At 43.9% G+C, this 26,786-nt stretch overlaps 1 protein-coding gene across 2 annotated transcripts in view; it reads left to right on the top strand.

Moving 5' to 3' along the window:
* Nucleotides 1-855: 855 nt before the first annotated feature.
* The window catches only part of KCNH1 (potassium voltage-gated channel subfamily H member 1), a 407,890-nt gene continuing 381,959 nt past the window's right edge, over nt 856-26,786 (top strand). For both annotated transcript variants that reach the window (XM_065936267.1, XM_065936268.1), the window contains exon 1: nt 856-934. In XM_065936267.1, coding sequence (XP_065792339.1) covers nt 856-934 — 79 coding nt within the window. The remainder of the gene's footprint in view (nt 935-26,786) is intronic.

Genomic DNA, 26,786 nt, shown 5'->3' on the forward strand with positions numbered 1-26,786 from the left:
GCTAAAATATTCACTGGATAAGAGTGGAAATCGAGACAGCCCGCAAACTTGTCAAGTGTCTGGAGCGTGCGTTTTTGACTCTGGGTTACCTTTAAAAACAACCCAAGACAGCTCTTCTGGAGTCCAACCAGTTAGTCACTCTGCAAGCCTGACCCCTTAGGTACTTCATTAATTAATGGTCAAACACTGGCTTCAGAATGCAGGTGGGGCAACTTTCACAATGAGGCTAAGAGACCCTAGAGGGCCAGCAGGAAGGGGTTTCAAGAGCTTTAGAGGTCCCAAGGGTTCCGGCCTGGAACGGAGCACGGGAGGAGAGGTACAGTGTTACGTTCCTCCAAGACTCCCTGCGACCCCGTTGGGAGTGAACCCCCGAGAGACAGCAGCTCCAACACCCACCTCGCCACCCAACCCAAGGCGCGCCCTGTGCACGTTTCCCGGCTGTGCCCAGAGCGCGGCGCTGCCGGTCCAGCCTTGGCCCTCCGCGGCGCTCGGCTTCCCGGCTGCTGCGGGAGCGCCCCGCTCGGCCTCCCGCAGGCCGGCGGGGGACACGCGCCCGGTAGGGGGCGCCGCGGGCCCGGTTGCGGCGGCTCCCCCCCGCCCCCCGCCCACCCGGAGGCGGCTGCGGCGCGGCGAGCCCCGCGCGAGTACACTGCGAGGCGGGCCGCGGGGAGGGAGGCGCGAAGAGGGCGCGAGGGTGGCAGCCGGAGGGAGCCGCCGCCGCCCCTGCCCGCCCGGGTCCCCGTGGGGCGCATGGGGCGCTTCCAGCCGGGATCGCTCGCGGGCCCCGCGCCCAGCTTGCTGCTGCCGTGAGTCGCCGCGCCGGGACGCCCCCCCAGACCCCGAGCTGCCGGGAGGATGACCATGGCTGGGGGCAGGAAGGGACTGGTGGCCCCGCAAAACACATTTCTGGAGAACATTGTCCGGCGGTCCAATGGTAAGAGGTGCATTCGGATTTGACACCCCGGCTTTTTATCCGTGCCTTTATTGCAGACGCCTCCCGCCGCTCGGCGCCAGCAGATGCAGCAGAACCCCGGGGCTCTGCTGGGAGCCGCGGCGCGGGGCTGACTCCCGGGGGCTGGGAAGGGTGGGTAGAGCGGGGCGGGGTCTAACGGGTCCCCATCCCAAGAGGAGCGCTCTCCTGGGGTCGCTTTTGGGGACCTTTCGCGCACCTTCTCGGTCTCCTCTCCAGGGAGTGTACCAGCTGATGAGCAAAGTCCCGGGAAAAGTGATGGGAAGCTGGTCGCGGCAGAAACGCAGCGCCTTCCCCTTCGGTACTGCTCGCCCTTCCGTTAAGGCTCTCCGGGTTCTCTGGCCGCTGTCCACGGCGCCGCCTCCCCCAGGAGAGAGAGCCCCAGGAGAGACCGGCACGTCCGAGTCGCGGCCCCGAGGGATGGGAGGATGCGGCTGCTTCCACCTCCCACCCAGGCACCTGAAAAGTCCGAGGGGTAGGGACGTGGGAACCTAAGGACTAGCTGCAGGCTGTCGGGTTCCACCTCCTCACCCACCCACACCCTTCGAAGTTAAGGCTCACGAAGGGCAGAGTTTCCTGAACTCGAGTGCAAAGTGGAGGGGCGCAGGCACAGACCTGTCATCGTTCCTCTCTTCCAAACCACAGGAGTGTTTTATAACTCTTGCTCCCCTGTACATTCTCAAACTCACCCAAACTGTAAATGTATCCATTGCTCGATAAACCAGAGCTCCAGCCCCTCTCTTTCCCAGTGGCATTAAGATGGCATGAGGTGCTGGGAAGTCCTAGGGGCAGGGATAGAATGCAATCGTTTCAAACGCCTTTAGTACTCACAGCAGAGCTTCCAGGGTAAAGCGCTTACAGAGCAGTTGGAAGAGCTCAGCAGCTGGAAGATGCAGCGCACAGCCGTTCATCAAACAGGCTGAAAAGACAGAGGACAAGCCTAGAGACGTTCTATACAGGCTCCTGGTCCCCATCTCCTCCCAGAGTCAGATGCCATTCTGTTGGGAGGAGGTGAAGAGCCAACTCAGGAAATGGGTTTTTAACGTGTATAAATATCGCTGTTGCCGCCTGAAGGAGAGTGTGTTAAAACTCTGCACTTCTATTAGGATTTAGTTTGGGATTCAGGGGAAGGGCATGAAAGTGACTTATGCTACTAGAAAATACTCTTTATAATTAAAAACAGATTTAAATTTATCTTCTAGTAAATAACTTATCAACTAGGATAGCAAATCATCATGTATTATTCAGGCACTTGGTAGAAATGTGCCTCTTGAAGAATTTCTGGTCAATCACCTTTCCTTTCAAAGTGAAAATGAAAGTCGCTCAGTCCTGTCTGACTCTTTGCTACCCCATGATCTATACAGTCCATGGAATTCTCCAGGCCAGAATACTGGAGTGGGTAGCCTTTCCCTTCTCTAGGGGATCTTCCCAACCCAGGGATCGAACCCAGGTCTCCCACATTGCGAGCAGATTCTTTACCAGCTGAGCCACAAGGGAAACCTTTTTCCTTTCAAGGGCTTCCTCAAACTCAGGTGGCTTTCGAACAGTCCCAGCCATTACCCGAGGAGAGAAGAGAATGTTAGTTACTACGTGAACAGCCACAATAAACTCTTTTGCCGTGAAAGAGCTGCAGGTGATCTTGGCTTTTTAAGTAAAATCGCTATTTAAGAGTTAATTTTCTGTGATTGCTGTTGTTGTTGGCCTGTTGTGGGTTATCGAGGGATTCTTGCTATTTGAGGATCCCATTGACAGTGACATCAACTTTCTCATAAGTATCAATGACAACTGCATTTTTTTGGTGAAGAGGTAGTGTCCTTTAAATATGAGGGAAGACTGTATCTAATGTATACCTTATCATGTTTTTGAGTAGTAAGAGAGAGTGGTGGAGAGAGTAGTAAGAGAATCTTAAATGTGACAATCACAAGGTTCCTTAGGCTTGTAGCAGGAAATGAAGAATCATGGAGCTAATAACCACAGTAAAATGATAAAAAAAGATACGAATTCTGGAGCTGACACAATTACAAAAACTCCTGGAACTGAGAAGGCAGAATACCTTCTGATTTGGTTGGTCTTCTTGGAGCTTCCTCCCCATGGAATGTTAAAAGGAGCAGGCAGCATTGTTAGCACTGGTGCATTAATTTCGGCTCCAATTTCAACAACTTGACTTCAATTAACTAACCAACCAAAACAACATCAACAACAAAACCAAACATCTTGGGAGGAGAGACGGATGAGCATTTAAAATGATCTACTGTTTCAAGGTTGTGAGATTTCAGTTTTTAGTGACCCCTGTCTTCGTATTTCCTGAGCCCAAATAGGAAAAACAATCTGTACTCTTGGAAATATCACAATATCTACAAGCATCATGTTATTTTACTGTGATGGAAAAAAATCTATTTAAAAATATTGATTGTCTCCTAGAATCCACCAGCCCTTTTTTTTGGGGGGGGGGGGCATGGAAGTGTTTAAATAGCATTTACCTTAAAATAACAATACTTTTTGATCATTTTCTTAAGTATTTTCTCCAAGTGGTCCTATGCAGTATTATTGTTCCTCTTTTACAGATCAAAACACTGAGGCCCAGGAATGTTAAGTGACTTATTGGAAGTGGCAGGCAGACAGTGCCTGAGGCAGCTTTTCAGAAGAAATCATTCATCTTTCTTATAGCATCGTTGTTTCTCCAGCCATTGTGACTTAGCTTGTAGAACTGTTTTCATCATCCTTTAAAAAATCTCTCCTTATGTGCTAATGGATAATAGAACTGGCTTTGTTCTGGGGTATTTGAATATCTTGTATCTGGAAAATCATAGAACTGAGACAGGCCTTAGATGCGTTGTCGTCTACCTCTCCTTCCCTAACACAGTATAAATGAAGAAATGAAAGCAAGTGAATTTTCTCAAAGATTTAAGGGCAGAACTGATGAACCCCTAAGCCCTTTGACCCCAGTGTCATGCTTCTTATAGTATACCTTGAAGTGACCTTCCTTGTATTACCATTATTTTCTCTAGAGAAGCACAATTTCCCAGTGGAGATTAAATAAAATGTTACAACAACAAGAACAGCATCCATTTTGGCTAACAGCCTTGCTGCCACATCCAAGCAGAATCACAGGGCAAGGGACAAGCTAATTCTGTTTCAAGGAAGGGCAGTATTTTCACCTTTGTCAGTGGTTTAGTTGGGGTAACAGCACTTGTCTATATGCCTTTTGTAGAGTATTAAGTCACTTTCCATGGAATATCACCTTTGATCCTCATAAGCCAGCAAAGGAGGTGCAGTGTCTCCATTTTAGAATTTCAGGTATTACGAATCTTCAGGTTAAGTCATTTGCTTACATTTAGTTAGTAAGAGGCAGCTCAGGGACTAGACAACAGTTGTTGTTGTTACTGTTTTTTTCATTCAACAAAGATTTATTGAGCATATTGAATGCTGGGGATATAGTAGAAAGCAGGAGATCCTCTTTACCTTTAGTGAGTTACATTCTAGTTAGTCTGGGTCCAAGGACCCCACTCCAATTCCACAGTGTTTCCTGGCTGCAACCCTTATTTAGATCTGACATTTTATTTCTAAAAAAGTTTAAAAGATTCCTGGTCTTGGTGGGACTTAAATCTAGTTTAATTTTCTTTTATATATCCTGAAGCTATTTGAAAGAAATTACCTGGTTTTTGGTTTGTTTTTTTTTTTTTTTGCTTAGCTGTAAGTAGTCAGAGGGCATAATTAGCACCCTGGATTGGATTTGATTTTGATTATCATCATTTCAGATTCTTATACTGACTTCATGGCCACATAGGCAAAGCCAGCCTGTTTCTCTTGATATTCATGCTTGAAAAGTGCTGTTCTAGAATATTTTTTGATGGTTGCTTAAATCTGTAGCACTTACTGTCAGAATGCTCGCTGAAGCAAATAGATCTGTCTTAGGAAGGCTGTCAGACCTCAGTGCCAGGAAACTACAAAAATATTACCCTAAATGGTCCCATTCTAGGCAGAACATATGTTTTAGTGTTCGTAAACCTCTATCAAACAATTGTAGGTGCCAGTTAAGAACCCATGCATGTTAGCAGGAGTGAAACGCGACACATTTGGGTACAGATTTATGTACATGTATAATTTACAGATTGCTAAATCAGCTGTGTTTTTGTTCAGCGTTAAGCTGGTTCAGGTTGTTGGAAGTACTTAGCAAACAGGATGAGCGCCGTGGGTAATGCTGTGTCTCCTCAGAAAGTGTTGAGCCCTGGGAATATTTATGAAGCAGAAAACTGGTTAAAGTCCGTTATTGCTCTGAACATGGAGTAGGTGGTAATCTGAATTATTGCCAGTTCAACAGAATTGTTGTTTTTTTTTCCTTGTAATATGTTCGAAGATAATCCTCAACCTCACCTCAGTTTGCTTTCTCTGAAAGACTCAGGTTTAATCTATCGGCTGACAGTAGCTGGGGGATTGAGAGGACGGAGCCTCTGATTTAATGTGAGGCAACAAGTTTTCCAAACTCCCTGACTTTTATGAAATCCATATATTTTAATAATCTATCATAAAAGAGTAGATGCCTTTGAGGAACATTGTGATAAATGGACTCTTTGGCTTCGTTCTTTCCAACAGTAACTCTTCACTGATGACTGGACTCCATTTGGCAGTGGTTTCTTCAGCATTGCCTCGAAGCTCCCTGTGTCTTCCCTGCCTCTTTATTTTTGGTTAGATAGTTAATGGCTTGTAAACAAACATTTAAAATATACTTTAGTTATTTATTCAAAGAAGCCCTTTCATAAAGTGAGTGTCTGTGCTATACACTCAGGATCTTTGGACTATGGTTGGTGATGTTTTTCCTCTAAGTGGCCTCACCTATAACTGGTGAGAATTTGAAGTCTGAAGGGACACATGTTGCTTTTCCTTTACCAGTGTTTGAATCTTCTCCAGAGCATTCCTTCCAGTGGTTCTGCAACCTATGCTTGGAGAGCTTCAAGATGGGACATTTACTTTCTTACCAGAATGTTCTGTCTGAAGCAACTGTAACTGTGAACTGGCTTCTTCCCCTCCCTTCCCCCCTTCCTCTCCTCCTCCTTTCTTGTTGTTGTCATTGTCCGGTCTCACCAAAATCTGCCCTCTTATAGATACCATTCATTCCAAGTCTGCCCTGCAGAACTAAACAGACCTATCCCACTCCTTTTTCTACCTGAAAACTGTTTTGGGAGTAGTTTACTAACAGTTTTCTTGTCTTAATTCCTCTCCCTTAAAAAACAAATTATTTATTTATTTTTGGTTGCACCAGGTCTTTGGTGTTGCACGTGGGCTTTTTCTGGTTGCAGCGAGCGGGGGCTATTCGCTAGCTGCAGTGTGTGGGCTTCTCATTGCAGCGGCTTCTCTTGCTGTGGAGCGCGGGCTCTAGGCACGCGGCCTCAGTGGTTGTGGCTCACGGGCTTTAGTTGCTCTGTGGCATGTGGAATCTACCTGGGCAAGGGACCGAACCTGTGTCCCCTGCACTGGCAGGCAAATTCTCCTCCACTGTACCACCAGGGAAGTTCCCTTCTTCCTTGTTTTTTTAAAACCTTTCTTTTTTTTTTGGCTTTAAAATAATAAAAATGCACATGAAATCACTTTGTGTAGATTAATACATTTGTATAATGTTCTGTCACCACCCCAGTGAGATCTTGCCAGCACTCCAGGACTCCTGGGGCCTTCCTGTTCCATCTTCATTACTTCCCAAAGGGAGATCTCTCCTGAGTTCATGGTGACCATAATTTCTTCATATTCTGCCCCATAATTTCACTTGTTTTGTATTCCTGAACACTGCAGTTCACTTTGTCTCTTTTTGAGCTTTATATGCATGGGACATACAGCATGGATCCTTCATCAGTTGATGATTCCTCCATGCTGTTGTTGCATGTGTTTTCATCGCTCATTTTTCACTGCTGTATAGTACTTTATGGAATGACCACACCATGCATTGTATTTATCCACTCTACTGTTGATGGATACGTGTTGTTCTGCAAACTGGCCCCCTTACAGGGAGGGAAAGGAGAGATGGAAGAAAGAGGCAGCCTACTCTAGACTGGTAGGCGGCAGGTTTAATAAGTGAGGGAACTTACTGGGTTTGTCTTGGGCACTGCAATATGAGTAGATCTCCACACCCACCTGCCAAAACTTAAAGGTTAAAAAGAGGCCTTTACTGGATTCAGTCACATATTCACTCTAGATCAGGGGTCCTGAACCTCTGGGATCTAATGCCTGATGATCTGAGGTGGAGCTGATGTAATAATAATTGAAATAAAGTGCACAATAAATATAATATGCTTAAATCATCCTGAAACCATCCCCCTCCATTTGTAGAAAAAGTGTCTTCTATGAAATTGGTCCCTGGTGCCGAAAAGGTTGGGGACTGCTGGTCTAGATGGTCTCAACACTCTCCTCTCTCCTTGGGATGGCTCCTTCTGTGGGAGCGGTGGGCAGAGTGTACATCCCAAGGACAGGGGAGGGGTGAGGAGCCTCTGATTGTTTGGGTCCAGCTCAATGGTCAGCTAGCGGTCATGTCCTCTCACTGACCTCCTCCAACCACGTGTGAGTTGTTTGCAGATTTTTGCTGTCAATGCTGCTACAAATGTTCTTCATGTCTTTTGGGCGTATATTGAGTGTGTACATAGGATGCCTGTGTTTAACTGTGGCAGATGCTGCCAAACAGTTTTCCAAAGGGCTTGTATCATTTTTCACTCCCTCCAGCAGCATATGAAAGTTTTCAGCAATCCCCAGCACACCCTTGTCGACACATGCTATTTTCTCCTTTAATAATGGCACTGCCCCAACAATCCAGTATCCAGTAAAGCAGGGTCACTCAGGGTCATATTAATAGTGAGCACGTGATCAAAATGAAATGAAAATAAAACTTGCCCTTGTCCTTTGGGAGGCTTCACTGTCTTCTTCTTGTTCAGTTGTTCACTCATGTCTGACTCTTTGTGACCCCATGGACTGCAGCACACCAGGCCTCCCTGTCCCTCACCATCTCCCAAAGCTTGCTTAAACTCATGTCCATCGAGTCAGTGATGCCATCCAACCATCTCATCCTCTGTCGTCCCCTTCACCTCCTTCCTTCAATCTTTCCCAGCATCAGGGTCTTTTCCAATGAGTTAGTTCTTTGCATCGGGTGGCCAAAGTATTGGAGTTTCAGCTTCAGCATCAGTCCTTCCAATGAATAGTCAGGGTTGATTTCCTTGCTGTCCAAGGGACTCTCAAGAGTCTTCTCTAATACCACAGTTCAAAAGCATCAATTCTTCAGCACTCAGCCTTTTTATTGTCCAGCTCTCAATATCTACTCTGTGTTAAAACATTCCTATAGCGTGAACTCCCACACCATGATGGTAAATGATATGAAAGACTCCCACAGTTAGTATTGTGTGCAAAGGACACAGGCAAGTGTGTGTGAGAGAGACTCGTTTTCTTAAATGGAAAAACTCTGGGGACATATGTAAGAATTCAGGCTGGAAGTGAGATGGGACTAGGAGGTGAATGACATGTTTATTTTAGTGAAAGAAAGTGACTGAAGTGGGGGCAGTGATACCATGGAGGAATCAAAAATCAAAGACAAAGTGCAAAGCCAAGACTCCCCTCCAGCTCAGTTTCACAGGCGTGGTGGACCTCGTTTGTGCGTGATGCCGTGCTCGAGGCCAGGACTCCCAAAATGAGTGTGATGTTTGTGACGCTGGGGCTCATTGCAGAGGGGTGAAGACCAACATGCTTTGCAAACCTCAGCAAAGATTTAAGAGATGCTATGTCAACTCAGTACTTACCACACATTTTTTCCGTTATAAACATCTCACCCAAACTTATTCTTAGATTTTATAGCTCTTTCTTTTTTGGTGAGATTGGATGTGGGATGACCAGGTCCCTTACGTCAGTTTAAAGGGGACGATTGCAGGATGTATGAAGCTTTGTTTTGATGTGGTGGAAGTTTTCTTAGCAAGCTCTCCCTCCTCTGGGATGTCCCATTGCCCTGTCTCCTTTGGCATGTGGTCTCGGATTCTCCCCCATTGCTGTGGGATTCCAGCCCATCTTAGATCTTGGGGTCTGTCTGATGCCCTGGCTGTGCAAGGACAGGCTTGCTGAACGATTGCCGTCTGGCCAACTTCGGCGTCTCCCTCAGTTTTCATGGTCTCTATTCTAACAGTCATGTGTGGCTGCTGAGGATTGGGTATTACAGCTCCTCTGATTGGGTATTAAAGAGTTATGCCACTAGTCCGAATCTGTTTGCTTACTCATCCTAAGATTGTTCATTCTATCAATTAAAATGGCAGCTCTTTCTATTGATCTTAAGTTGCACAAAACTGATGTTCTGAAATTGAGTCAATCTTGTAATTATTAATGTTAATTATTAAATGAGAGTGCCTCAACGCTGCCATTTCTCATAGCTTTTCAAAGGGTCTTTAGTGACATCAGTTCCGTTCGGTTCCTCAGTTGTGTCTGACTCTTTGAGACCCCATGGACTGCAGCACGCTAGGCTTCCCTGTCCACCACCAACTCCCAGAGTTTACTCATACTCATGCCCATTGAGTCGGTGATGCTATCCAACCATCTTATCCTCTGTTGTCCCCTTCTCCTCCTGCCTTCGATCTTTCCCAGCAGCAGGGTCTTTTCCAATGAGTCAGTTCACATCAGGTGGCCAAAGTATTGGAGCTTCAGTTTCAGCATCAGTTCTTCCAATGAATATTCAGGACTGATTTCCTTTAGGATTCACTGGTTTGATCTCCTTGCAGTCCAAGGGACTGTCGAGAGTCTTCTCCAACACTGCAGTTCAGGCATCTTTATAAAGAAGAGGAATGGCCTCTAGTTACTTCCTTCTTTCCTTGCAGCAGTGATGTAGGCGCCCGCCACTAGCGTTCTCAGAGTGCTGGAGTCAGCATCTGAAAGATGATACTATTTGGGCAAATTGTACCAATATTTATCTACTGCTTAACTTCAGTTTCTATTAAGAGTGAATTTGGAAAGCCTATTTTAGACTAGAGCTTTATAACTGGCAAAGAAAATATATTTACTTCATCTACATGGATTTTTCAGTTTTGATTTTCTTTACCTTTGTTTCCTGTCAGCATTATTGGGACCGAATTGATTAGCATTCTAGGCTGCGATCTTTAAGGCTGTGCTTTGAGTGCCTACAAGGGCCAGTGTACTGCTTTCTCTTCTGTTGCGCTCAGTCCTGTCTGACTCTTTGCGACCCCAAGGACGGTAACCACCAGGCTCCTCTGTCCATGGGATTTTCCAGGCCAGAATACTGGAGAGGGTTGCCATTTCCTACTCCAGGGGATCTTTCCAACCCAGGGATCACACTTGCATCCGTCACATCTCCTGCATGGGCAAGCGGATTCTTTATCACTGGGCCAGTCTTCTTTCTTCTGTGACCTGCTCTGCATCCTGGGATGGTGACCTACATAGATTATTTCCGTAGGCTCCCTTGCTTCCTGACTCCTGGCTGGCTACTTACCACTGTGAGGTGAGGAAGCAGGGAGGGGAGATTGTAATATTTATTCCCCTAGTTTCCTCCCTGCGAGGTCATCATCGTAGCCTATCTGTTTTACTTTGATTAAAGCTTACATCTGCAGCTCACTCTCTTTGGGTTTGGGTAAACCTTGCAATGTGCAAAGGTTACTAACCCCGGGGGTCCTGCACCGTCCCTGAATTTTTCCCCATTGTGTGTTGGGGCAGGTGCAGCTGGATGGTATCAGTACTCTCTCTCAAGATGTGGTTATGCTCACCTTTTCCCTATTCCTGGTTCAGGGAACTTGGTAGCTTGAACTGTGCCATGTGGGAATATTTACCCCTCAGAAATTGTCAAATGATATAAATCAGAGCTTTTTCTCCTCAAGAGAGTTGGTTTACCACCTGACCCATGCTTTTATAAATAGTTCCTTGATTAAACCCTCGTCTGGTAACCTGCTTAAATGTGTCATTATTTACCTGCCAGGATTCTGACCATAGAACCTGTTGCTCTTTCCCTGGACAAGTACCTTCTCAGTAGCCTGTTGTCCAGACCAGTATCAGTCATGGGCATGAACTTGGTGAGAAGGTATGAATTCAGGGTCTCCTGTTCAACAGAATGAAAAATACCTGTATTCTGCCTGGTGAAAGTAGCACACACCTGTCCTTGCTTTTCAGCTCAACAAGTTGGTCACCTACAGGCTTGATGAGATGTTTTCATGTTCCTTTTCCATCTTTTTTCACTTTTCAAATTCTCAGAATTCAAAAAACATTAGAAGCCAGCAAATGCTTGTTATAAGCATCAATTATAATCACTGGTTATAACCATGACTTGGGCAAATTAAAAAACCTGTCTCATAGGTGTGCCTGGCAGTGTGCCAAAGAGTTCATGTGTATCTTCTCCTCTGATCTCACTAAGACTTTTCTGTAAGCACCCTCACTATTCCATTTTATTACTGCAGAAACTGAGGTTTAAAAAAGAGATTAAGTAAAATTGCCTTCATTAATTTCTAGTGGTAGAACCTCTAGGAACTTGATAGGAATGCAAATTCTTGGGGCGAAACTTATTTCTGATGGTTCAGTGGTGAAGAATCTGCCTGTCAATGCAAGACACATGGGTTTGATTCCTGGGTTGGGAAGATCCCCCAGAGAAGGAAATGGCAACCCACTCCAGTGTTCTTGTCTGGAGAATCCCATGGACAGAGGAGCCTAGTGGGCTACAGTCCATGCAGTCACAAAGGAGTTGGACATGACTCAGCAATTAAACAACAACCTTATATCTAGTGAATCAAAAACTCAGGGGATGGGGCCTCGTGTTTTACTGAGTTCTCCGGGCACTTCCGATGGATGTTGCAGTTGGCAGACTACTGCCTCTGAGCCATGTGTGTCTTTACTTGAGAGATAGAGGCGTGGCTGCCAGGGTGTATGGATGGAGGGAATATGTCGGAGGGTGAGTGGTCTTTTTCTCTATTGACTTTCTATTGGTTTCCCAGTTTTTGCTCAAATCCCATTCCTGCCTTAGACAGTAGCTAACAGTTCAGTGTCCTGAGTCTCATTAGCCCCCTCCTTGTCCAAATCCCTTTGGAATTTTAAAATCATGACTTCCTCTGCTGCATTTCATCCTCCACTTATCCTTCATCTTCCAGAAACTTAGCTCTTGCCTATTGGTGACCCTTCCCTTTGATGCTGTGGGAATATCCCTTTGAATTTTCCAGCCATCATTCAAGGATGAGGAAGTAAATATATGTTTTTGATCTGCCACTTTGAAATGATAGCTGATAGTTTTTAAAGATGGAGGAGATTCTAAATTCTAGTCATTCTTCTGTCAGCTGAAATTCCCCTTGATACTTTTCCCACCTGGCTAGGTCATCCAGGGGTTGTGCTCCTGCCTGACTTCATTCACTGTGCCGCTTTTCTCTGTTACTCTTGTCAAATGATGAAACTAAAGCAAGTTAGTAATGACTTTGATGTCCTTTATCTAAGCGAAAACAATCCATGGACTGTGGGAGTGCAGGGCTCACCAGTGGTGGAAGAATATTCTTTCTAAGGGATTTGGGGCAGGAACAAGTTTTTTTTGTTGTTTTTTTGTTTTAATAATTTTATTTATTGGCTGTACTGACTCTTCACCTGGAGAACGGAATGGCAACCCACTCCGGTCTTCTTGCCTGAAAAAGCCCATGGATAGAGGAGGCTGGTGGGCTACAGTCCATGGAGTCGCAGTCAGACATGACTGAGCGACTACCACACTGGGTCTTCATGGCTGTGCAGGCTTTAGCTACGGTGAGCGCGGCTGCTCTCGGCTTGTGGTGTGCAGGCTGCTCATTGTGGTGGCTTCTCTCGTTGCTGAGCCCTCCAGGGCACATGTGGGCTTCAGCAGTTGCGATTCTTGTGCTCTAGAGCACAGGCTCAATAGTTGTGACAAACGGGTTTAGCTGCTTTGCATGTGGGATCTTCCCAGACCAGGGCTGGAGCCCGTGTCTCCTGCACTGGCAGCTGGATTCTTTACCACTGGGCCACCAGGCAAGCCCAGGAGTGAATTCTATAGTGCCTTAGGAGAGGCATCTCAGACCCAGAGCGCGTTTGGCTGGCAGGTTGGAGATTTCCTTTTAAGGCTGGCTGGTCCTATTTTCTAGGGTCAGGTGAGCCAGCTCTAGCTGAGTTGGAGAACTGTGACCGGTGTCACAGTGAGCTGTTTCCATCGCTGCAGGCTGACTTAGGTTGAGATCTGTGACGTGGGCCTCTGGGGTGGCCCCTGTTCCCTGGGTCCTGATACAGGAAGTAGCCGTCATTCTCTCTCCCAGCTTCTCAATGCCTGCCTCTCACTTGTCTCCAGCAGTGCCTGCTCTTGGAATGTTCTGGTTTTCTTCTCTGTATCTCCCTCTGGCCCTTGGTCTGTCTCTCTTGTACCATCTCCGGGGGTCTTGAGCTCTCTCCTCACTCTCTAGATGTGGCTGTGGGTCTCTTGCTCGGGGCTGCCTGCTCTTCAGCTCCGGCTCCTCCTGTGTTGACTCCCCTTGCCCGCCCCTGCTCCATGCCCTCCGTTCCCACCCTCTCTCCTCTTCTTTCCCCGTCTCTCTCTCTTCCTGCCCGTCTCTGTGAGTTGCTGCCTGCCGCTGATCGTCTCTGTTGCCCGACTCTGCCGCCGCCACCTGTCTGGACCAGCCTCTGTCCTCTCTCTCCATCTCTCCTGGTGCTGTCCGTCTTGGTCTGTAGCCTCTGCCTCTGTTTGTCCATCTCTACCCGGCCTGTCTGTGCGTGCAGCTCTCCCTCGCGTTGCCTCAGTCACTGCCTTCCATGTACCTGTCTGAGCTTCCCGTTTTCTCCCAGGTCGCCGGCCTTCCTCCGCCTGCTCACCAGCATGCATGTGGTCAGCTCTGCCGACGCCTCGGCTTCAGTGTCTTGGTTCTTGCTCTGGAGGGAGACTCTTGGTCCAGCCCTGCCTGTGGGTTGGTCAGCCGGTGGTTCTCTGTGCGTCTAGTCTGCTGTGTCTGCGTCTAGGATGGGGGAGCAGGATGGAGAGTTATGTGATATACAGATAAAGCTAAGCAGGGAAGTTGAGCAGAGCTTGCCAGTGAACAGAAGTGTCCCCTGCACTCCCATTATGCCTGGGAGAAAGTGGATACTCAGATATTTGTTGTATTAAAGTAAGCTGCTGTGAGATTTCTTCCATCCACTCTGACACTGTACTATGTCCACACTGAGCCATTTGCCATGAAAGTAGTAAAATAACACAGGAGACAAATGTAAAACTAACTCAAAAAATCTTTTTCTAAATTAAAAAAAAATCTTTTTATAGTGCCATTCAATATTTTTATATTGCTTACTTTGAGCCACTTTCTATTTTTTTCAGTTCTGGAAATAAAACTTTTGTGTTACCCAATGATGGTCTAGTTGTTTTGTTTAAAGTGCATATACTATGTTCAGATGTGCATTAAGAAATTATTATGACTATAAAAATGAGAATAAAGCACCTGACTGATTTATTGCACTACTTTTTACACAATTGATCACACAGATAAATATTTCTTAGCAGTAATTCAACGTATCATTGACCTCTTATTTGTTAAGTAGAAAATATCATTGAGTAATGAAAAAGTCTGAGTTTCTGAAACTATTTCATGTATATCCTCATTCACTTCCATCCTGCTTGTGAAAGGGATTCATATATTTTTATTGTTTTAAAACCCTTTAATTTGATGCTGAGTGAAGATGGAGGTCAAGCTTTGGAAACCATGTGCTTAGGGGTAACCATCCAGTCAATGAAGTGTCTGAGTTTGCTTTTGAAATTGATATCTCCTCCCCCATTGTAATTTACTGACTTAATCAAAATGTATTACTGTAGGATATTAAAACCAGAGACAAAACAAACAACTCTTGAATCTCTTAGGCGTTCGGTCTGTATAGTGCGAAGATTGGGCCCTTGACAATTTAGAAGAGTCATTTTCATGGAATTTTATTGCTGAGAAACTGCAATACAGTCACAAAATGACTTTTGCTGATATTAAGACTTTAGATGTATCGTACTGACTTTGCTTCTTCTCATCCCTTCCTCTCCTTTCTCCTAAATATTACCAAATCTTTTGATCTGTCTTTTTTGTTTTAAAATTTTATCAATTTATTTAGCAATCGTTATCCCAGGCATGTGTGACTGAGGCCCTTTGCACTGAAATATTAATGTTTCTTAATGGGAGGCAGGGCCTTTCTAACTCACAATCCCATGCTGTTTTCACTGGATGAGTTTTATATGAAAGAGTGAAAGCATTCATGAGAAAGTCCTTTGATATTATTGGGGTCCATCATCGTCCTCTGCCTCTCATACTTTGTTTAGAAGGAGTGAGACTTTAAGTGAAAGATGAGGTGATCTAAGCCATTAACTTGTTTTTCAGTTGCTAAATTGTGTCCAACTCTTTGTAGCTAACTATCGTGGGTCAAAGTCCCCCAGTAATGTCACTTCAGGTGCGATGGAAAGACCCATCCCTGTCTGCCTACCCTACCCACCACAGGGTAACAGTTTCCAAAAGTTAGGGATTCTGAGCATCAGGTTAAGAATTACTCTATCTCTAGTGTCCTGTCTTAAATTCAAACATACTGAGAGAGACAATACTTTAAATAATTAACAGGGAGCTCTGAATTTCTTTATAAGACAACTGTTTTCCACAATAGGAGAAATAAATTGATTTAAGTAACAGAAAGCTCAGAAAAGAGAGGAAAGTACAGAAAGAGGGGATGAAGTATCCTGAACTTAATCTGCTTCACAGTGTTGCTTAAGCCAGGTCTTAACTATATTATAACATTGTTGACATATCATAATATACAAGCAGCAAAATCCTATACTAGCTGTAGGTAAAAGATGACTAGTGCCCAAAGAGAGTATAAATATCAGTTGTCATTTCTAATTGAGTCTAGAACTTTTTTGGGCTACTGATATTTCAGAGACAATCTAGGGGAAATTGAAATTCATGTGAGTTAATAATAAAGGTGGTGAAGACAATGAAATGGGCAACATCAGGTTAAGTGCATTCATTCATTCATCAAACACTCATTCCCTACTACCTCCTATGTGTTAAGGAACTGTTCTAGATGTTGGGGATTCAGTGGTGAAAGGAAAAATAGGCTCTTGCCCTCATGAAGCTTGCATTCTACTGGGGAGGCAGATAATGAGCAAACATCTAGGTGCATAACATGTTGGTGGTGTCAAGTGCTTGGAGAAAAGGAAACAGGTGTATCAGGTGAAGTTGGTTTTTTTAATTGATTGATTGGATATCTGTAGGAAAGAAACTACAATTGGCAAATATCCTGCATGCATGCTCAGTTGTGTCCAACTCTTTGCAGCCCCATGGACTGTAGCCCACCAGTCTGCTGTCCATGGGATTCTCCAGGCAAGAATATTACGAGTGGGTTGCCATTTCCTCCTCCAGGAGATCTTCCCGACCCAGGGATCCAACTCACGTGTCCTATACGTTGGCAAGGAGATTCTTTATCACTGAGCCACTTGGGAAGCTCCCAGATAGCCGGAGTCCTATGTTTGATTAGGTATTTTTTGTTTTTATAAAAATTAACTTCTGGTATAGATTTTATTTAGATTCAGGCAAATAAAATCTTTGTTTCCCAGTCCTTGTCTAGTGCTTCATGCCTCTTGTCCTCATCATGTATCTCAATCAGTCTTCTATTGTTCTAAAAGGAAGAAAAACATATTAATATTTTTACTCAAACCTGCTTTCTCTAACTGTGCTGATACCCTTAGTAAATTTACAATGTTGAGTATCCTGAAGATGTGCTCTCTTCTAAGAAAAATATTCTGAGTTATTAGAAGCATATGGTGAAATATTTACCGTAGCTCTCTAAATAATCAGCGTTGGCAGGGAACAATAAATTTGTGTGAGCGGCTCGCTGAATGCAGCTTTTATCTGTGTAATTGCCCAAACTGAGTCACTTTTCTAAGTCATTGCTTTAGTTGGTTTCTCCTTTGTTATTTGTAGTAATTATGATGAAAAGCAATTTTCTAATAATTTCCTTTTCGAGTGTCTCTGTGTTATGCTTTATGGGCAAATGGTAGGTTTGGGAGGATTCTGCCACACCTGACAACTGCAGTGTGTCTTGGCTCATCCCCCATCCACCGAAGAAGCCTCACATGCTTGGGGGAGGAGAGCTTTCCAATGTTGAGAGAATGTTTAATTCCACCAACTGGAGGAAGACTGTGTGTGGGCTGAGAAAGGTTGAATTTAGGAAGCCTTACATTTAATTGCATGCAGTCTTCCAGCTAAAGACCCTCAGGGAGTAAAAAGGCATCTGAGGGAGGCTGTAGAATCGGGCTGATTTGCATCAAAGACCTGGAGACACTGGGAAATTTCAGATGAGAGTCAATGAATAAATCATGGCAAGGGCAGCCGGGCTGAACCTCCACATTTTAGTGAATAATGTGGGAGGGACTCAGTTCAGAAAATAGGAATTTGGAGGCAGGCTTAGGGCTTCAGATGGGCCACTGGCTGATGGGGAATTACACTTTCTACCTGAAAAACCTATGTGTGACACACACACACACACACACACACACACACACTAGATATATATGTATATGTCAAAAGCATATGTCTTCTCTGGATTTTATTGATTTCAAAGGTACATTTAGGCATTTTCTGTATATATAAATGGATACACTAATATGTGATTTGTTGCTACTGTAAAATCCCCTGACAGGATGTTTTTACATTAATACTGCACATCATTCGTGCGTGCTAAATCGCTCAGTCATGTCCGACTCTTTGTGACCCACCAGGCTCCTCTGTCCATGGGATTCCTCAGGCTAGAATGCTGGAGTGGGTTGCCATGCCCTCCTCCAGGGCATCTTCCTGACCTAGAGATCAAACTGACACACAGGTTCTTTACCACTAGCCCCACCTAGGAAGCCCGCTGCACATCATATCCTGTCCTCACATGCAGACAATTCCACTGACAAAAGCTGGCGCTACACAGCTCCCCTGAAATGTGAGTGTCACTTCCCACTGAGTCAAATTTAGAAGGGGGTGCTACTATTTTTAAAGTGACCCAGGCTCTACAGAATCCATCATTTGGAGAAGTGATATTTCAAGGTGATGGCTGGTTGATTACTCCACGTGGGTGTGAGGCCTGCAGGTGGCCGAGGTGTCACCTTACTCGTTCTTTGTTATGAATCCAGTTACTTAGAGCAGCAGTCCCTCACCTTTTAGGCACCAGGGACTGGTTTCATAGAAGACAGTTTTTCATGGACCAGGGAGAGGGGAGATGGTTTCCGAATGATTCAAGCACATTACATTTATTGGTGCACTTTATTTCTATTATTATATCGTCTCCACCCCAGATCATCAGCTATTAGATCCCGGAAGTTGGGGACCCCGGACTTAAGAGTACCAGATTTGAATGCTGCCAGAATCATGGAGACTCACAGAGCTGAAGTGACTGACCCATACAGCTCATCAGGGGCAACGCTTCCACTTGAACCCAACTTGTTATTGTCTCCAGTGTTAGCCTTTCAAATGGTGCTCTGGGCACCTAGGGATTCCTGGGGAAGGGTGAATTAGTAAGGTGGCACTTACCCCTCATTTTCCCACTGACTTTCTTTCTTGATTGGGTTCCTTGGTGCTTCTATATGTCATTTCAGGGCTTTTTTCTCACTAGGGAACCTCTGCTTGTAGGCTCTCCATGTGACCTCTCCACGAGTGTAGCTGGACTTCTCCCATGGCAGCTCAGGGCTCACAAGAGCATGGAAGCAGAAGCTGCTGGACCTTAGTGCTTATGGAAGTGGAGCGACATCCTTTCTATTGCATTGTGTTGGTTAGAGCATGTCGCAGACTCACCCATATTCAAGGGGACAAAACAAAAGCATGAACTCAAGGGCCATGATACCTATGAATCTGATTTTGGTCCCTATCCTCTTGTTACTCTCCCTTGCCCTCACCCCTCATGTCGTATAAATGGAATCATACAGAATGTACCTTTAAAGACTGGATTCTTTCCTTTAGCATGCTTTTGAGATTCACTCATGTTGTTGCATTCAATGATAGAACACACACACACAAGAAAAGCATGAGTGCAAGGAGCTGTGGTTTATCAGGGGCTACCGGTAGAGTCTCAACTGTTCATAGTGATGCTTTGACTGTACCAGCTGCCATAGAGTTGAGAGTCTGACACAGATAAAGGGCTGGTCTTTCTGAAAATCATTTTTTTTCTTCTTCTTTTTTTTTTTTAAGAAGAGAGAAAGTGAAAAGGTCTGGCAAGGCACTCTTGGTATTCTGGAAGGGACTGTGTTGTCTCTTACTTTGTAGGAAATTTGTAAAGACTCTTGCCAGTGTGATTCAGTAGTGCCAGGAGACAGGAAAGCAGATGATCTCTCAGTGCCCTTTGGGATATTAGAGGTTTGATCCCTTTCATATGTTGTATGTGGCTGAGTCACTCAGTCGTGTCTGACTCTTTGTGATCCTATGAACTGTAGCCCGTCAGGCTCCTCTGCCCATGGGGATACTCCAGAAAAGAATACTGGAGTGGGTTTCCATGCCCTCCTCCAGGGGATCTTCCTGACCCAGGGATTGAACCCAGGTCTCCTGCATTGCAGGCAGATTCTTTACTGTCTGAGCCACCAGAGACCATTGTATCCTCATTGGAGACTGACTGAAGGAGCCAGATGAAGGTCAAAATACAATATCAGCTTTTTTATTGTTAAACTAGATTGGAGAACATGGCCATGCCATCTGTCTCCCTCCTCAAGCCTAGGCTTTGGCTTCTAGGCTATGAGTTACTGACCTTCTCCTAGGTCAGGAATCTGGAGCTGATAGAACAGGGGGCTGGAAGGACCCATCACAGGTGGGATGTGAGTTTTACGAGGAGACAAGTTGCTCTAACTCAAGCTCTGTCTTCTCCCAACATACTGGGCTCAGGCTAGTTTGAGAGGCCAAGACACATGCTCTTGAGATGCCTACTGGTAGCTTGCTTGGTGAGTCTACTCAGGGAGATATAAGTGAGGGCGATGGAGAAAGGAGGCAAAAGTATTCATTCCAACATTTCTTTCTGGGGGTGAGTGGACACCTCAGTGGAAGCCTAGGTGTAAAAGGAGAAGTATTGCCTTTATAAAAGCCTTTTATTAAAATAGAGCTTTATAGAGTCACTGTATTCTGCCAAACCTAGAGTCCCAGCATACCTCCCAGCACTTTGCGGGGGGGAGGGGTCTCAGAATTTGTATGCTGATTCTGTTGAAGATTATTGCAGAATGTTATACAGTGAAGAACATTGGCTTTGGTGCTTGTGATGGTTAATTTTGTGTGTCAGCTGGGCCATGGGATGCCCAAATATTTGGTTAAACGTTATTGTGGATGTTTCTTTGAGGGTGTTCTTAGGTGAGTTTAGCATACAAGTCAGTAGACTGAGTAAAGCAGATTGTTCTCCCTAATGTGGGAGGGCCTTATCCAATCAGTTGAAGGTTTGAATAGAGCAAAAGGCTGACCCACCCTGAGTAAGAGGGAATGCCTTACTGATTTTGAGCTGGGAGATTATTATTTTTTTTTCCCTTGCCTTTGGATTTGAACAGAAACATTGGGTCTTCTGTGGTCTTGCACCTGGCAACCTTCAGACTGGAATTTACACCATGAATTCTCTTGGTTCTCAGGCCTTTAGACTCGAACTGGAACTGTACCATTGGCTCTCGTGGGTCTCCAGCTTGCCAGCTATAGACCTTGGAACTTGTCAGCCTCCATAAACACATGGGCCAATTCCTTATAATAAATCTCTGTCTTTCTGTCTCTCTGTGTGTGTGTGTGTGTGTGTGTGTGTGTGTGTGTGTACACACATATATCTCCTATTGCTCCTGTTTCTCTGGGTAGCCTTGACTAATAGAGTATTAAATATGAGATAGTACATACTCTATTAGATGTATGACATAGACAGAGTTCCTTTGATTTGCTAAGTTCTCTTTGTTGTTGTTATTATTTAGTCTCTAAGTTGTGTCTGACTCTTTTGCAACCCCAAGGGCTGTAGCCTGCCAGGCTTCTCTGTCCATGGGATTTCCCAGGCACAACCCACTGGAGTGGGTTGCCATTTCCTTCTCCAGGGGATCTTCCTGACCCAGGGATCAAACCTGATATCCTGCATTTGCAGGCAAATATTTTTCTACTGAGCCACCAGGGAAGCCCCTAAGCTCTCTCACAAGATCTATAAAAATGGGTTAATACTTGTGCCTGCCCATCTTATGGGTAAGTATTAATACATGTGGTCTTGATGGTGATGATGCTGTCTTCGTAGATAAAGAATGTCAGATATCCTAACATTTCTCAGTTTAAAATCTCCAAATCTCTTAGATCCAGATCTGGTCAGTTCTCTGTGTGTGTGTGTGTGTGTGTGTATGAGTGTGTGTTTGTCCATGCCATGTGGCTTGGGGGTTCTTAGTTTTTCCACCAGAGATTGAACCTGGGCCCTCAACAGTGAGAGCCTAGAGTCCTAACCAGTGGACTGCCAAGGGAATTTCCCAGATCTGGTCAATTCTGATGCAGTCTCAGGAGATTATATATTTTTAATATTTTCTCCATGCAGTGGGTTACTTTCCCAATTAAGTTTTGCTTGGCTTCAAAGTAAGTTTTCATTTATTGAGTCTGGAAAATGGTAAGTAATCCCAGAGTCGTTTATGGTTGGATGTAGAATGCACATCTCTGCATTTGGCTAGAAGACCTGTGTCACTTCATTAGAGCCCACTTATTTGGCATTCTTAACCAGTGGGAATATGGCCAGCCACCTAGAGGAATTAGGAATCTTGGCTTAACAAAGTTGCTATCATGGAGTCCTTGCACCAGAATTTATGCACTTTTTTTTTTTCCTCCAGGAGATTCTAAGTTTCTGAGCCTGTCTATTCTTATGACAGATATACTTTTAGAGGCATGATGGCAAATTAACTCAGACACACCTAGGTTCACTTCTGTATTTTAACAGATCCTAGTTCCCTCACAGGCCCCCAGCACACTGACTGGCAAGGGGAGATCAGTTCCAGGAGGACTCTGAAGTTTCCAGTTAGCATCTCAAACCCTTCCAGTTTAGGTGGTCTTTTGGGGTAACTCAGGCTTCCCTGGCGGCTCAGATGGTAAAGAGTCTGACTGCAATGTGGGAGACCCGGGTTCTTTCCCTGAGTTGGGAAGATCCCCTGGAGAAGGAAATGGCAACCCACTCCAGTATTCTTGCCTAGAAAATCCCAAGGACAGAGGAGCCTGGCAGGCTACAGTCCATGGGGTCGCAAAGAATCAGACATGACTGAGCGACTTCACTTTTTGGGGTAACTCCGTTGATTTGTGTTTAGACGCTCGTTCTACCCATAGGACTCATGTCTGTCTTTGATAGACTAGAACTTGGTGCTCTGCCCCAACCCAGCATACTCTGTGTGTGTGTGTGTGTGTGTATAAAACGTGATCTAATCGAGGCTCTCACTGGCTCTGTAGCTCACCCCTGATAGTTTGCTGAGCCCTCGAGTTGATCTTAGGCTTGGACAGTATGAGGTGCAGTCTTTATCTATATGGTCATCACTGCGCTGTGACAACCATCTGCTTAGGCAACTACAGCAGAAGTGGAGCAGTCGGAACCTTCTAGGTCTTTCCCAGACCCCATGGGGACTCTGAAGGCTGAGGGGTGCTGGCAGGACCAGCGCCTTTGAGTCACCAGTGTGGTGTTCTCTCTCATCACTGAGTCTCACACAGGGATCCGGGCACAACGTCTCCCCTCTCCTATCATTGTGTGGAAAGAAGACTTCTAGAAATAGGTTGGCGCACTAAGTATTAAAAAGTAAGAAATGATACAGATGTCTAACAAACACATGAAAAGATGCTCCACATCACTCATTATCAGAGAAATGCAAATCAAAACCACAATGAGGTACCATTACACGCCAGTCAGGTATCTATCTTTTTGACTTTTTGCTATCCAAAAGTCTACAAGCAATAAATGCTGGAGAGGGTGTGGAGAAAAGGGAACCCTCTTACACTGTTGGTGGGAATGCAAACTAGTACAGCCAGTATGGAAAACAGTGTGGAGATTTCTTAAAAAACTGGAAATAGAACTGCCATATGACCCAGCAATACCTCTCCTGGGCATACACACTGAGGAAACCAGATCTGAAAGAGACACGTGCACCCCAATGTTCATCGCAGCACTGTTTATAATAGCCAGGACATGGAAGCAACCTAGATGCCCATCATCAGACGAATGGATAAGGAAGCTGTGGTACATATACACCATGGAATATTACTCAGCTGTTAAAAAGAATTCATTTGAATCAGTTCTAATGAGATGGATGAAACTGGAGCCCATTATACAGAGTGAAGTAAGCCAGAAAGATAAAGAACATTACAGCATACTAACACATATATATGGAATTTAGAAAGATGGTAATGATAACCCTATATGCAAAACAGAAAAAGAGACACAGAAGTACAGAACAGACTTTTGAACTCTGTGGGAGAAGGTGAGGGTGGGATGTTTCAAAAGAACAGCATGTATATTATCTATGGTGAAACAGACCACCAGCCCAGGTGGGATGCATGAGTCAAGTGCTCGGGCCTGGTGGGCTGGGAAGACCCAGAGGAATCGGGTGGAGAGGGAGGTGGGAGGGGGGATCGGATGGGGAATACGTGTAACTCTATGGCTGATTCATATCAATGTATGACAAAACCCACTGAAAAAAAAAAAAAGAAAAGAAAAAAAAAAAGAAATGATAGTTTGCAAGTGAGGGAAGAGAAAAAACATTGAATAGATAGACAGGAGAACTGAAGCATTGAGAAGAAAAGCAATTAGTTCTACCCACGTCAATATTTCCTGTGGGCATCATTGTGTATCACAAGGAAAAATCATAATATATGACAGCAATAATGGTAGTTAACTCATCAATTAAATGTCTCATTATACTTCATATTTTAGTAGGAAGGTACATAAATCTAATGTGTTACAAAGATTTTCATAGAAATGGTCTGATCTTAGTACTTAGTGGAATAAGAGGGAGACTATGTAATATAATGATTAAAAACATGGATTTTGAAGTCAGATAGAGCAGGTTCAAACCCCAACTCTACCCTGCTATAACTGAGTGGGTCTTTAGAGACTTAGTTTTTTCTTGAGTAAAATGATAAAGTTCATGACACTTCATTCAATAAAGTAATGTTGTTGTTGTTAGGTTCTAAGTCATGTCTGACACTTTGCGACCCCATGAACTGTAGCCCGCCAGACTGCTCTCTGTCTATGGGATTTCCCAGGCAAGAGTACTGGAGTGGGTTGCCATTTCCTCCTCCAGGAGATCTTCCCGGCCCAGGGATCACACCTGTGTCTGTTACGTCTTCTGCAGTGGCAGGAAGGTTCTTTACCACTGGCGCCACCAAGGAAGCTGTTATTTGTATGGGTTACCCCCCAATTCACAAATTCAGAGCTTGTACTCTGGAAGGTAATTTAGGGGTTATTTATTTGTGTCTTATGGGCTTCCTAGGTGGCACTAGTGGTAAAGAACCCGCCTGCCAGTGCAGGAGATGTAAGAGAGGCAGGTTTGATCCCTGGCCTGGGAAGATCCCCTGGAGGAGGAAATGCCAACCCACTCCAGTATTCTTGCCTGGGGAATCCCGTGGACAGAGGAGCCTGGTGGGCTACAGTCCACGGGATCGCAAAGAGTCAGACACAACTGAAGTGACTTAGCATGCACGCACACATTTTGTATTTTATAAATTGAAGAGAATCCAGAATATGCTCTTTTTTAGCCAGCCACAGCAGGGTACACATGTGTGTGCTATGGATGCGGTGGGGAAGGGGAAAGAAATTCTAAATGCTTGGTTTCTCTGGTATTAGAAACAAATGGCTTTGTGACTGGAACTAAAATTCTTTCATTCATTCCAAGTCCTTGGATAAAGAGGGAGTTCTCTTTCTCCCAAGGCATATTGTTTTATTTATTTATTTGCTTGTTTATTTAATTGAATAGTTAATTTACAATATTGTGTTAGTTTCTGGTGTACACCAAAGATATTCAGTTATACATATATTTATAATTTTTTCATGTTCTTTTCCATTATAGTTTATTGCAAGATGTTGAATATAGTTCCTTATGCTATACAGTAGGACCTTGTTGTTTATCTGTTTTATACATAGTAGTTTATATGTGCTAATGCCAGCCTCCAAATTTATGCCTTCCTCCTACGTTTTCCCTTTGGTTCCTGTAAGTTTGTTTTCTATGTCTGAGTCTGTTTCTGTTTTATAGATAAGTTCATTTGTATCGTATTTGAGATTCTACATATAAGTAATATCATTTGATATTTATCTTTCTCTGAGTTACTTCACTTGGTATGATAATCTCTAGATACATCCATGTTGCTGCAAATGGCCTTATTCCATTCCTTTTTATGGCTAATATTCCACTGTGTGCATGTGTGTATATATGTGCATACCACATCTTTTTTATCCATTCGTCTGTCAATGGACAGATGTTTCCTTTCTAAAGTCAAAGAAGATGCTAGTGTACATGATTTTTCCCAGATAAGGCTGTAATATGCACCCCAGGAACCCTTGGAGTGCTTGAGAATAGTGAATACCTTTAAAAGATGACCAGACTACTTTTATGAGAAATTACAGTGATATCTGGAGCTTGAAATATATTCCATTCTCATTTTTTTAGTAATTGAAAAATTTAATCAATAAATTAACCTCTTCTGATTAAATTCATTAAAAATTAAGAATATACTTGTTTTTATCAAAGTAGTATACGTTCATGAGTAAAAATACCAAGCTGAAGAGCTTATAAAGAAAACAGTTGACCTATTCCTTGTCTTTTCACCCATCCTGCTCACTGGAGGCCACATTTTCTAATTACAGCTGTTCTTTCTTATAGTTTCTGCCATGTCTCTAAAATAACATGCATTGTAGCTATTTTCAGGTTTATCAATTTTAGATATTATCTGTTGAGTTCTGTTAATTTATTTGAGCTTTTAGCTCACGTTATCTACTTCCTATCCCTCTTCCTAATATAATTATATTACTCCCTTATTGGTTATCTTTGCAGCTTCCAGTGAAATATTTATACCTTTTTAAAAATTAAATCAGCTCTGGACACCATCTGATAAAATTGTTCTCCACTTTCTCAGCTTATCGTTTGTATTTTTACAGAACTGAAGAGGTTAGAATTGATGAGGTTATTTGATGAGATACTTACAGTCAAATATTCCATGCATACTTTGACTATGTTGGTTTTAAAAATTGGAATTTAGTAAGATGTTTGCATGATGACAGTGATGTGATATAGTGTAATTTGGCTTCCCTTCTTGCACAGCTTTTGTTTTCTTTGTTTCTAATTTCCTTTCCTGTCCCCCAAATCATGTACCTTTACTAAACTTTTTATGTTATTCCAGATTATCAAGAATATCATAGATCCTGACTCCCTTTGTCTCTAGATAACTTTCTTCTGGAACTTCTGTTCTCAGAACCATTCTGTGTTGAATACTTCATAGCAGTTTCCTTCCCTGCTTTCTATATTTGGAGCCACTTTTCCCCTAGTTCCCATATTGTCTCCTTTCTTGCTTTATACCCTCTTTTTTGCTGATACACATCAAGTTAACTTCCTGAGAAAGAATATATGGGACATAAATTTCTCTGCTCTTATCTGAAGATTGCATCTGGAAATATTGTTATTCTCCCCTCACATTTGAGTTTAATTTTTAAAAAATATTTTCTATCTTATTCTTGTGCTGTTCTTTCTGCTGTTCTTATTAGGATACATGCTGTTCTTCTTAACTGATCTTTTTGTCTTATTTTTTTCTTATGTTTCCTATGTCTGTCGAATTTTAAATTATTACTCAGTTTTAATTTACAGGAGCTCTTATTTAGTTGTTCATTT

The sequence above is a fragment of the Muntiacus reevesi genome, chromosome 5 (assembly GCF_963930625.1).
Source record: "Muntiacus reevesi chromosome 5, mMunRee1.1, whole genome shotgun sequence".
Taxonomy (NCBI): Eukaryota; Metazoa; Chordata; class Mammalia; order Artiodactyla; family Cervidae; genus Muntiacus; species Muntiacus reevesi.